The sequence below is a fragment of the Phalacrocorax aristotelis genome, chromosome 2 (genome assembly GCF_949628215.1).
Source record: "Phalacrocorax aristotelis chromosome 2, bGulAri2.1, whole genome shotgun sequence".
In the NCBI taxonomy this organism is placed as follows: domain Eukaryota; kingdom Metazoa; phylum Chordata; class Aves; order Suliformes; family Phalacrocoracidae; genus Phalacrocorax; species Phalacrocorax aristotelis.
This window is the reverse complement of record NC_134277.1, coordinates 117,841,117-117,853,809: the sequence shown is the minus strand read 5'-3', so window position 1 is coordinate 117,853,809 and position 12,693 is coordinate 117,841,117. Positions and strand designations below refer to the sequence as shown.

Sequence of the window (12,693 nt, the reverse complement as noted above, 5' to 3'; positions counted from 1 at the left end):
CAATATATATAACTTGTATAATTTCATTTCAAATGTAAGCAAAATTTTGGCTTGTTTTCTTGACCAAGTTAGCAGTAAGATATATTTTGGTCATCTGTAAGACAAAATATATTCGTTGTAAAAACAAAAACAGGTGGGGTGCTTACTGCATGTATTGGTTTCTTAATCAGAGAACCTGTAGAGGAGGAGTCATTTGTAATGATCCTGCTCAGGACTGGAATGTAAGAGCAAAAGTTTTCTTAAGACTTGTAGGAATTCTGCTTGTAGGGAAAACTTTGAGAATGTTATTTTTCTGTCACTTAAAAGCAAAATGTAATGTGGACTGTGGTTCATAACTTCATTGAGCTTTATTTGTTATATTTCACACTGCTTTTAGCATATGCTTTTGAATTGGAGATCAGCAGAACAGGTGTTAGACAAAGTATGATAATTGGTTTCTTTGTTCATTTTAATTTAATTCAGGTTATTTACATGTGAAAGGCCTAAATGCTTTCATTTTTTTTTTGAGTGAAAGATAAAGTACTTCCCCCCTCCCACCCCACCAGAAAGGATTATCAGAAGGTTAAGACCATCCCTTGCTGTGATGTTGCTAAAACTACTGCATTAAGCCTTTTTTTTTTCTGTCACATGTTAATTCAATATGAAAAGAAATCATATTAATAAATCTTTGGCTAATACAATTGAAAATTCTTTTTCATGTATATCCAGTTGAAATTTTTTTTCATTCTTCTGAGAAATGAAGTATTTTTAGGGTTTTCACTCAGAGGCCATTAACGTTTCTTCCTGTCTCTTGTCGAATTGATGTAGGTCATAATGATTACGGTTATCAGCAACCGTCGTATCCTGAACAAGGCTACGATAGGCCTTATGAGGATTCCTCACAACATTACTACGAAGGAGGTATCTATATACCTTCACACACATACGCACATACATTCCCTCTCCTCCCCCACCCGCAACGGGAACAAAAATTCTTGCACAACACGACTTATACCCATGCAAAGCTCTTGTAGAATACTAGTTGCTGGCTGTCTTGAAAATTGCAGGGAACTTGAAGCATTCAGAATAATTTCTTGCAAACACCTAAAATATATAACCACAATTTGCCATTTCTAACAACAGTAAAATGACTAAAACACTCTAGAATTTTTTTTTTTACCTCAATGGAAATTTTTATTTAAACATAAATTTGTTGGTTCAGTTGTATATCTTTTTGTGTGTGTATATATTGTATAATTATAGTGCTGTGAGGAAACAGCTTGCTGATCTTGTGTAGCTAGTCTGTGCTCTTGTAGCTGTCCTTAATTTTGTCTTTTTTAATTTTATTTAGTATAGTCATGATCTTATGACTGTGATGTTCCAGTAAATGTAATGCTCGTTTGGCAGAGATGCTGAAAATGCTGCAGTTCAACTTTGCAAAATTGGCTTTAACTGCAGTTTGTTTGGCCGAATTCCTTCTGTTTGGTTTGAGTTTTCTTTGTTTTGTTCAGTTTTTTAAATCAATATTGCATTTTCATTTTGTTCTTGTGTTGTTGGCTGTGCATCTTAGAAGGAAAAAATTAATAAAGTAGGTATCTTTATAAGTTTTTTGCTTTCTTGCAATCGTCTTACAGGAAACTCGCAATATGGTCAGCAGCAAGATGCATATCAAGGACCACCACAACAGCAGGGTTATCCACCACAACAGCAGCAATATCCAGGCCAACAAGGCTATCCAGGACAACAGCAGGGTTATGGTAAGAATCTGAAGACACAGACAGCTATCACAGAGAGACTAAGAGAGATCCTCATATGTTATTCCATCCCTGTTTTACTGAGTTGAAAGGCCTGGCTTGTGCAAAAAAGCCGTATGCCTGCCATTTCACTGGGCCAGAACAAGAAAGTGTAGAAGACAGCGTATTTTGGGAAGTAGATCTGTTGGCAATCCAGGACAGTGTGGTAGCACAGGAAGCCAAAGGTGACTAGACAGCGTTATAACAGCTGCCTGTAATTTAGAAAGACCTGGAAAGTATCTGCTGTTTTGTGTCCTCTGTAGGTGAACACAGTCAGGAGGGCACAAAGATAGCAAAGAACCATTTATACCCTTTCATCCTTGGACTTGCCATTTAGAACAAAATCTTTTAAAACTAGTTTAAAATTCCATCCAACATACATTAATCATTCTTTTAAAATTCTGGTACTGAACAGTAAGGAAACAAATATAAGTATTGCCACTGCAGCTGTCAAGAGAGTTTGTCTTACAAGTTTGCACTAGTGGTGCAAACCTTCTGATGTGTGGCAGGAATGAGAAATCCTCTGCCACAAGTGAGATAATGTAGTCCTTGGATTCAAGGAAAACCTCCCACACCGGAAACTTGAAGTAGTAGTATGTAATTTTTGTGCGTTACTTCTGAAAACTTGAGGTCAGAAGAGCATACTGAAAATCCTGCTCTTTGAAGTTTTACTAGCTTGCATATTGTAAAGCTGTACATATTTATCTGGGAAGAAAGAATCTCTGAAATCTAACTCCATATATCTTAACTTTTAGCTTTGTTGCAGGTTTAAGCGCTAAAACTCAGCATTGTGGGTATGTGAGGAGGTGCATGGCTGACTTGTTTGCCCTGTAGGTAAATGCCAGATTTGCATTAAATCCAGTTATGTCGAGAAAGAATTCAGTTTTAAGAGGATCTACTGAGATTTAGCAAGGTTTCTCCTTTCCGAGGTTATGGATGAATTGATAGTTTTAAAATAATATTCATGTGCTTATATTCTTCTAAGCGTAACATAGGAATAGAATGAAGATCAGAGTGAAGGTCTATCTAGCTCACTATTCTAAATTTTGTAAGTAAAGAAATAAAATCTGACTCTGAAAATTTAGGTTAAGAAATACTGGAGGAAAGGGATGAAGAAATCTGTTGGAGCGACTTACCCACCATAATTTATAAACCCAAATAGCATACATCTCAATTTCTGTTTTTTAGCAGAAATAGATATTGAGGTTCCACTTCTATTTTCTAAAATCTATCACTGAATAGTTAGAATTACCATTAATAAATAAAACCAAGTTTCATTTGTCAGATGAACACAGCACTTTTTAGGATGCAGTTTTCTTGCTCAATTTAATTTGTAATTGCTTTCTAATTTGCAAAAATAAATCGGCATCCCAGACATTATTATCAATCTTTAAGGTTTTGTTCCACTGTAGAAAGCTGAAACTGCATACTTGAAGGGGATTTGAGGCCTGAGGAGAATGGTAATAGCCTATGGAGCTTTTCTTCTTCAGGTCATCATTTTGACTGTCTCATAGGTCCAGAATTACTGAAAGAGTTACCATCTCATGTCATAATAATATCCAGTGCCTGTAGCTAACACTAGCCCTCAATTGCATTATTGCTTAAAGACATCTATTTCTTCTCGGTGAGGGGACATACAACAAAAAAAAGTGTTGTTTTTTTCTTAAAAAGAAAGCACTTCTGAAGAGTTATAAATCTTCTTGTAAATTTATCTACCTGGACTTTAGTAAAGCGTTTGATACTGTCTGCCCCCGCATCCTCCTAGAGAAGATGGATACTTATAGCTTAGACAGGTGTACTCTTCACTGGGTAAAAACCTGGCTGGATGAACAGGCCCAGAGAGTTACGACGAACGGAGCTAAATCCACTTCATGTCAGTGACAAGTGGGGTTCCCCAGGGCTCAGTATTTGGGCCAGTCTTGTTTAAGATCTTTGTCAATGATCTGGATGAGGGGATTGAGTGCACCCTCAGTTCGTTTGCAGATGACACCAAATTGGGTGGGAGCATTGATCTGCTCGAGGGTAAGAAGGCTCTGTAGAGGTATCTGGACAGGCTGGATCGATGGGCCAAGTCAACTGTATGAGGTTTAACAAGGCCAGGTGTCACATCCTGCACTTGGGTCACAACAGCCCCATGCAACGCTACAGGCTTGGGGAGGAGTGGCTGGAAAGCCATCTAGCAGAAAAGGACCTGGGGGTGTTGATTTACAGCTGGCTGAACATGAGCCAGCAGTGTGCCCAGGTGGCCAAGAAGGCCAACAGCTTCGTAGCTTGTATCAGGAACAGTGTGGCCAGCAGGAGTAGGGAAGTGATCGTGCCCCTGTACTCGGTGCTGGTGAGGCCACACCTCGACTACTGTGTTCAGTTTTGGGCCCCTCACTACAAGGAGGACATCAAGGTGCTGGAGCGTGTCCAGAGAAGGGCAGTGAAGCTGGGGCAGGGTCTGGAGAACAAGTCTGATGAGGAGCAGCTGAAGGAGCTGGGGTTGTTTCAGCCTGGAGAAGAGGAGGCTGAGGGGAGACCTTATCGCTCCCTACAACTACCTGAAAAGAGGTTGTAATGAGGTGGGTGTTGGTCTTTTCTCAGGTAACAAGTTATACGACAAGAGGAAATGGCCTGAGGTTGTGTCACTAGCGACAGAATGAGAGGAAACAGCTTCAGGCTGCATCTGGGGAAGTTTAGATTGGATATTAAGAAAATGTCTTTTTCACACATTGGAAGAGGCTGCCCAGAGAGGTGGTGGAGTCACCATCCCTGGAGGTATTGAAAAGACATGCAGACGTGGCACTTCAGGGCATGGTTTAGGAGGCCTGGTGGTGTTGGATTGACGGTTGGACTTGATGATCCTAGAGGTCTTTTCCAACCTTAACGATTCTATGATTCCTAAGTGCCAATTTTTACGGGGTGGTGTTGAAAAAGCTAATGTAGATCAACTGCAAAAGATCCATATGGAGTGTCACTGAAAAGCACAGTACACCATCTCTCCCAAGGTAGGAGGGGATGAGGTTAATTTTGTGTGGAACGTGTCTACACTGCCTGATGTCAGTTAGGTACAGCTTGCAATGGTAAATAGGCTGAGTCCCTGTGAATAGTAACAAAGATTTTGTGTTGACAAAAGAACTTCCTCTTACAGTCAAAAAGGGCTGGAACCAAAGGTTTTTTATTTGTTTGCTTTTCCCTATCCTTTTCCTGAAAAGTTAAGATGACCAGAGGAGTATGGAGTAGAGGGTGCTTTTTTCCACCCTACAATAGTATTTACTGGTTGTCACATTTTATGCATGTAACTTGCTTGCCTGACATCCCATTTATGATTGCCTGCTGTGGTGTGTGCTTGCTGTGGAACTGACTTTCTGGCAGCGCACCATTGCTAGTCTCTTCAAATGGTCCAAATGCTGAACACAGCTGATGATCTGCCTGCTCCTGGCATTATAAAGTTCTGGAACTGGAGCAGCATACAACAGGAGAAGAGTGTGCCTCTCTACATTTTAGAAAGTGGTGGTGGTTATGATTTGTCATTTCTTGCCTTGTTCTTCGCTGTCCTATGACCTCATGTGTGGAACTACATGCACTGGTAATAATTAATATATAAATAAAGGTAAATGTTTCTGTGGTTGGAGCACAGGCCCTGTCAACTAGGTGCTTTCCAGGGTCCTCCAGAGAGGAAGACACTGTTCCCTGGTAGGAATAGACCTAATTGCACAGTAGTGATACTTAACCCTGCTCAGTTGTAAAATTCAATGTTTTTACTGGTCTCTTCTTCCTAACACTTCAAGCGATCCTTTTTCTTTTTTTTTAATTTACATTTTAATGATCTCCAGGCCCCTCCCAGAGTGGTCCAGGACCTCAGTATCCCAATTATCCACAAGGACAAGGCCAGCAGTATGGGGGATACAGACCCACACAGCCTGGGCCACCACAGCCACCACAGCAGAGGCCTTATGGATATGACCAGGTATTCTTTCATTTGATGAGAAAGTTGTGATTCTTACACACTCATTTGATAGTCTTCGTTTCTTGCGGACATTTAAACTAATAAATTTGAGGACATGGTCTCTCAGGTGTATATATACAGTTCTCACAGATTTTATTTCCAGGTGAGTTGCCCAGATTAATTTGTCTGGAGGTGTGATTAGTGATTCTCTTCTAAGTTTATGAATTTTAATGCGATTTGGCAAAGTGAGGCACTCCAGACAGTAGTTTTGGACCTTAAAACTTAAGGTGATCTGTTTCATGGCCTCATGGGGGATGACTAAAATGAAAGGCGAGGTTCCTAAATCTTATGGAGGATCATTCTTAATTACTGCTTTGTGATAAAAATGGTTGAATTGATTTTCCACAAACACAAATAAAGTAATTGTCTTCTCCAGTTGCAGAAACACCTCAATTGTGCAACTGAAGTCCCTGCACTATAGAGCTGTGTGGGGAGACATGAAGCCTATTTTTGCACAGATTTTCTCTGAGCGGTATAAAGGAACCCTGAACATGGGCAAGAAGTTACCTGAAAAATCAACTGCTTCTTTCCTGTCACTACAAAGATAAGTTTAAAACAAACAAGAACCACCAAACTGTAGGCTGGAGTTGTAGTGGACGACTCCTGTAAGAAAACCATCTTCTGATTAAAGGATGAAGCAGAGGTTTTATTCCTGTAGAAAGTATTAAACTGTAACAATCTAATCTTTGCCATATGAATCATTCAGAAATGTCATTAAAATGTACACTGTTACTTTCCTGACATAAATAAAGCGGAGAGTAACTAAGTACACCTTATGATCAAGTTGAGGTTCTAGTGTTTAAATGAAATCCTGATATGTCAGTAGAAGATCAGTTGAACTTTCAAGAAGAACTTTACCTCGGAAGTGAGAATAGCCACAATTGGCTGCATTTTTAAAGAACAGTTGGCTTCCTTTCTACAGAAATTAGAAAAGAAAAGGAAGAAGGAACAAACTCTTTCAGTGTGTTAGTTTAGAGATGCAATTACTTCTGATTATTTAACAGATAAAGAAAATGCTCATGCACTGAACTAATAGCTTCCTCCTGCAAATAATAAGCTACAGGAGAATGTTTTGCTTGTGGCAAATGTAGGGTCAAGGAAACTTAATCTCAATTTGCCAAGTGTCTTCCAGCTTTCTTTGCAGTGTAAGTGGATAACCCTCTCTGTAGATAGGCTCTGCTCCTCCAGTTTGTGTAATCTAAGTTCCACTGGGAAACTCAATTACAGAAGACCTCTCCACTCTTTCATACTAGCCATTCCCACAGGAATTGTGCTGCTTAAATTCTCATCTGGCAGCTGTTCTAAAACCAGTCTTCCCAACTGATTGTCATATTACAATGGTAAAAAACTGACATTGCAACATAAAACTGGAATTTCAAATACTGCCTTATCGTGACGGTACTTAACATGAAATGGTGGTGGGACCGCAGTTTGGAGCATGTTCACTTCATAGCACACTACTTGTTTCTGCAAGCCTTGAACTCTGGTGAAGGATCATGGTAAGCATGTGATGTTGATCCTTTCACCTCCGCCCTCCTCTGCAGTATGTGACATTTTGTCAAAAGAAATAGAGAATATCAATAAAGGTAATAATTTTAGGTACCAGATTATTGATTCCCATAGGATATGTTGACTAGTTTTCTATGTTCACTGGGCTGTGCCTTGATTTTTGAGATACATGTATCAGTCCTTTTTTGTGACGCTTGATACATGAATATTTTCAGGTATCTCTGAAAGCAGGTTGGTTTCCTAAATTACTTTGAATGTAGGTGTCTTTGTGTTTTTGAAGTAGTTTTCAAAGTTTAGGTGGGAAGTAATTCCCATCTTTTATTTTTGACGGTGTTGTGCAAATTTCACAGCAGTGTAGTGAATTTAAAGATGTACTCTTCTGATCAAATTAGGTTCCTGGATTTAAATCTGTATCATCAGTCTTAATTTTACTTTAAAACACAAAGAATTTTTAGTGAGATGAAAGTCTGTACCACTTACTCATATCGGTTTATCATTTATTATTATTTGTTTCCACCTTTTAACATCATAGTTTATTTGGATGGTCTTCTGATTTCAGCTTTTAATACAGAAAAATATGCCTTGTGGTCTGATTATGTATTTTGCATTTCTTTCTTAGGGTCAGTATGGAAATTATCAACAGTGAAAAAGTACTCACATTCCGGTAGGCAATATCTGTTAGCAGCCTTATTGTCTCCTCAGCACTGTGGACATCTTCCTGAGATGAGAACCTACCATTCCATCTAGCTTTTGGAAAAATCTTGTGGCTGTTTTATGGTATACAGTCTTTATGGGTTAATTGTTAAAGACTGTAGATTCTCAGAAACTGATTTCACATCTCTACTCTAGATGGCAATATTGGACAGAAAATACATGACATAACAATTTGCAGTGAGTTGGGAACTATATGTCAAATAGACTGTTACAGACTGAAAGGTGCGAACAGCTTTGTATGTTTATGAAGGTTATGGGAATTTAATATTTTTTCCACAGATTTCTTTTGTAGGGGGAAAGGGGAAATGCACACTTTTTACAGCAGCAATATTTTGTATATTATGTTTTTCATGTGGTGAATATGCAAGACAGTACACTACTCGCTGGGCAGGATAAGAAATCTACTGTTAAAAATGGGTTGGGGCATGATAAGTGCTTGATTGTATAAGTCTCGAAATGGTGTACAATAAAGATAACAGTGAAAAAAGATGGAGAGCATCATACATCACTGATAGGTTCATGTACGAAGAATAAGAATCCCAGTTATCTAAATGGGAACATAATTAAGGACAGTATAATATAGTCTTGTGCAAAGATTAATTTTTTAAGCTTTCCAATTTTTCTGAGTGAAGCATTTTTGTAAAAATTGTTTCTAACATAGTTTGACAATTTTCTGTAACATTTTTTGGGTAACAAGATAAACGTTTGGGTTTCATTTCTCAAGTGTTTTGTCACAGCTTTGCATAAGCAAGCTGTAATCCCTTTTAATAATTGCAATAACAAAGAAAATGACAAGTGTTAATTTTACTTGGCTTGAATATGCAAAGAACTTGAAAAAGAATATGGAGGACAGGACTGTATTGTATCAGTGTATTTTAACCTTTAGTTGAATAATTTGTATGTATCAAAATAGCCTAGAAGACTTTGTAAAACCTATCTAAACTTTCCTAACTGGGAGTTAATATCTTTAGAAAAGGGGCATTTTTTGTGTGTGTCCATTTTTCTTATTGGTTAACATGAGACCAAGGGATGTTTTCTAACATCGAACATAAAACCTGTTGGTGAGGTAAATGCCAAATTTTGTTTTGAACTGCATTAATGCTTATAGTGTTGCATGTGAGATAGAGGCAGCACCTTGATCAATAGCGTAGTACACAAAAAGTTGGTTTTGAGACTGTCCTGCAACTGTACATCAGATAAATAGATGGATATTCTGTTGTGCAGGAATACATGCATTCAAGAATTCCTGGCAACTTTTCTAAAGGATAAAACTTAAAATCAGCCCAGGAGTAAAATTATATTTTTTTTCAGGTGACGATCATGTTGGGGGGGCGAGCAGAACAATTGGTGTTCAAAATACGTATGACATTATACATGGAAGACAAGATTTTCAATTTGTTCATAATTTTTAAAGGGAAAACAATTTCCTTAAAGTCGACAGAAAACACACATCAAGGTTTGAACAGATATGGCATGAGGAGCATTATTATGAATGAAATGCTTGTAGGGTCTGTGCCAATTTTCCACCACTGTGTACTTCATTGCTATTTAAAACTGTACTCCATCAATTCTAACGGAAGAATAAATTATTTGTGATTTTAATTTTCTCATTTGTTTCTTTAAATTAGATCCCTGTCACTCTGATGTCTCATCTGGAGACTCTGCTGTGGGTTTTTATTTTATAGAAGTTTGGCCAGAATAACCAAACTGTATTTGCATTCTAGGACTTTATCAAAATTCTCTTGCCATAGCCAAGTTAATTAGAATTAACTGTTCAGTAATCAGCATGTTGTGTAGGTTGTTTGTTACAAAATTCTTCCTCTGAAAATGAAGGTCCATGAGGCTATAATCAAGATGACTGAATTAGATAAATGAGTCGAGGAGGCAAAAATGTGTTGAACCCAACCTGGTGTAGATATGTTATCTCATTTGAAATAAGCTCAACTGACATTAAGAAATAATTTGTCTTGCCAGCCCATCTTCTGTTGTCTTATTCTCCTTTTTAATGGAAACTAAAATTGCAATTTTAATAAGCAGAATTTCCTCCAGGGTTTCCCTCCTAGAGACTACTGCATTTGCAAGGTTTAATTGTTTTATAACGGTCCTGTTTCGTAAAACTTTTTAATTGGTGGTGACAAAAATTACCTTATTCCTCTGATACTATGCCAGAAGAACAACTTGAGAGGAGATAGCTCCATGCAAAAGTATTTCTGCTGAAATTATGTATTAAAAAAGAAACCAGTTTTCCCTAAACAAAAAAAAAAAGCAGCAGGAATGCACGACAGGACCAGGATGAAATAGCAAGATACAAGGTTCATTTTAGTACGTATTCTTTATTAAATAAAATCCAACCCATAGGAAACTAGTAAAAAAGGTGTTATGTTTGGCATTTTACATGTAGAATGTAAAGAGGAAGACCTAAGAGGGGGATTGACACAGCAAATCAAGTACATGAGCAGAAACGATACAAATGTTCAGAGTAAAGAGGAGGACTTAGTGAATTAAGTGGCTTTTGGTTATCATAGTGCTGTTATTTTTGACATTGTATTTTGCTCTTCCTTTTCGGGCAGTTTTATCTCCCTTTCTGATCTGTGAACAGCACACAGAAGGGAGAAGCTGGATCACTGCTTCAAACGAAACTGACTTTACAAGGTTGTAATAATGTAAGTAAGCAAACATGCCACTTTATAGAGCAGGATAAATCTATCTTTTTACAAATAGTCCTGCTTTTGTTTTCATATTTAAAATTACTTCTAAATGTTTAAAGTAATTGATTTTTTTGAGAAAATACTCCTGATGAAAGAGGGGCAAGGACTTCAGTGCAAAAATATCATTGTACTTCTACAGTTCCTACCACAGAGGATGCTGAAACACTTTATGTGATTTTAAAAAAAATAATCAGATTTTAGATTCCAAAAAAAGGAGAGAATACTTAAATTTACAAAATGAAGAGGAATTATTACATCAGCAAGTCCAGGTGGAATTCAGCCAGAAGGCCTGAAGAAGTTTAAAAAGAAAGTAGCTGATTTTCCTACATGAGCAACAGTTGCTGTATCATAAAATAGAAGCATAAAGATGAAATCCTATGAAATGAACCCAAACAAACCTTCTGAAGTGAATTAATAACTGGATAAAGTAGTAAGTTAAATGAAAAAAAATTTTTTTCAATGATGTATTAAATATGTTTGTTAAAAACAAAAAAAAAGCCAAAATGTGCCCCTTCATCTGCTGGAATTGCTTTAAACAGTGATAGCACAGTCTGATGGAATTGATCTTTATTTGTATGTTCACAAAGCCTGAAGTTCTCTGAGAAGCTGCTACCGTAAAAATAAAGCATGCAGTAAGGTGGACTGTCAAGCGCTGGACATTAGATAAGATGGGGGGAGAATAGGCATAAGTGCTAAATATAAAAAAATATGGATATTGATAACAAATTATGCCAGAGCTCTATTGGGACCACTGATAAACACTTACCAAATAAAACGGAGAAAAGAGTACATGTTCTGGTTGCAAAATGAGGTGGAAATGGTGCTACTTCAATTATGCAGGACTTAAAACTTTGTGGAAATGCAGTGGACCATAGCAGAACTTAAGAAAGAGCTGATGTTTACAACAAAGTCGGTACTGGGTGGGATAATACCAGTTTACTCATACGCAGTTAATCAGCCATCAGGAGAAATTCTGTGGCTCGTGCAGTAAAATGTAGGTTCAGTGGGTATCGGAAGTCAGTGCCACCAAAACGTTCAAAAAGAGGTGGTTTGGAATGCTTAACCAAGTACCCTAATACTGTAATCGGAGTTTTACCAACACGCTGAATTACTGTGTTCATCCTTGTCTCTCCCTTGTCCAAAAAAGGTAGGTCAGGTAAAAGACAGGTGGGTGATGAGTGGTCAAGAGCGAATGAAAGATGCTTGGGATTCTTTATTTCAGAAGGTACTATGTATAAACCAGAGGTACACAACAGATAGTGTCATTTTTGCAAGGATACAGAAACATGAGGAAAATTAAAGGCAACAGCTGTAAAAATGATAACAGAAAATGCTTTTTCGACATGCACAACTGCAAACTCGGTCCTCAAGATATTATTGAAGCCAGGGGCTTAGTAGGATTAAAAAATGAATTGGGTATATATGAGAGAACATGCACAGTTACATCAGGTCAGGTGAAACAGTTTATTTTGAAAGAATGTAAAACCTCATGCTTCACAGCTGTAAGCAACAAGCAATATGCTAGAGTTCGGAAGATATTTCTGTTGGTGCGTTGACAGTAAATACTGGGACTGCATTTAGATTTCTTTTTATCATAACTTTTGGTACCTTACTCTGCAAAAACCTGGCAGTAGGCATTATCAGCAGACTACTGGTTCAGGTTGCAGAATTAAACTGAAATGTAAATCTGAACCGGGGTGGCAATGTTCTGTTCAGAAAATTATTGTTTTTCCACTATGGTGAAATATATCACCAAAATGATGTGAATAGTGAAATACTTACGTTTCAAGCCTGCAAGATGCTGGATGCTTTTGCTCAATTCTCATAAGCCTCCAGGGCACAGATTTTTCAAGAAAAATTCTTGACTAATCTAGGGGAATGTATGATCTCCTGTTCCTGAGATCTGATGATTTTACAAGCGGAGTTTTTCAGCTTTCTGTAGGTAATGTTTTCTGATTTTCCCTTACTATTCCTCACTAGGTCTTAAGAAATGAATCAT

At 37.7% G+C, this 12,693-nt stretch overlaps 1 protein-coding gene across 3 annotated transcripts in view; it reads left to right on the top strand.

Annotated features, from left to right (window-relative positions):
• Window positions 1–9,588, top strand: part of SS18 (SS18 subunit of BAF chromatin remodeling complex) — a 45,886-nt gene extending 36,298 nt beyond the window's left edge. For 2 of the 3 annotated variants that reach the window (XM_075084893.1, XM_075084894.1), the window contains 3 exons: window positions 1,614–1,736; window positions 5,591–5,724; window positions 7,892–9,588. In XM_075084893.1, coding sequence (XP_074940994.1) covers window positions 1,614–1,736; window positions 5,591–5,724; window positions 7,892–7,918 — 284 coding nt within the window. In that variant the 3' untranslated portion in view covers window positions 7,919–9,588. Of the gene's footprint in view, window positions 1–807; window positions 901–1,613; window positions 1,737–5,590; window positions 5,725–7,891 lie in introns of all 3 variants that reach the window. The other variant, XM_075084892.1, reaches the window with a different exon arrangement.
• The last annotated feature ends 3,105 nt before the right edge of the window (window positions 9,589–12,693 follow it).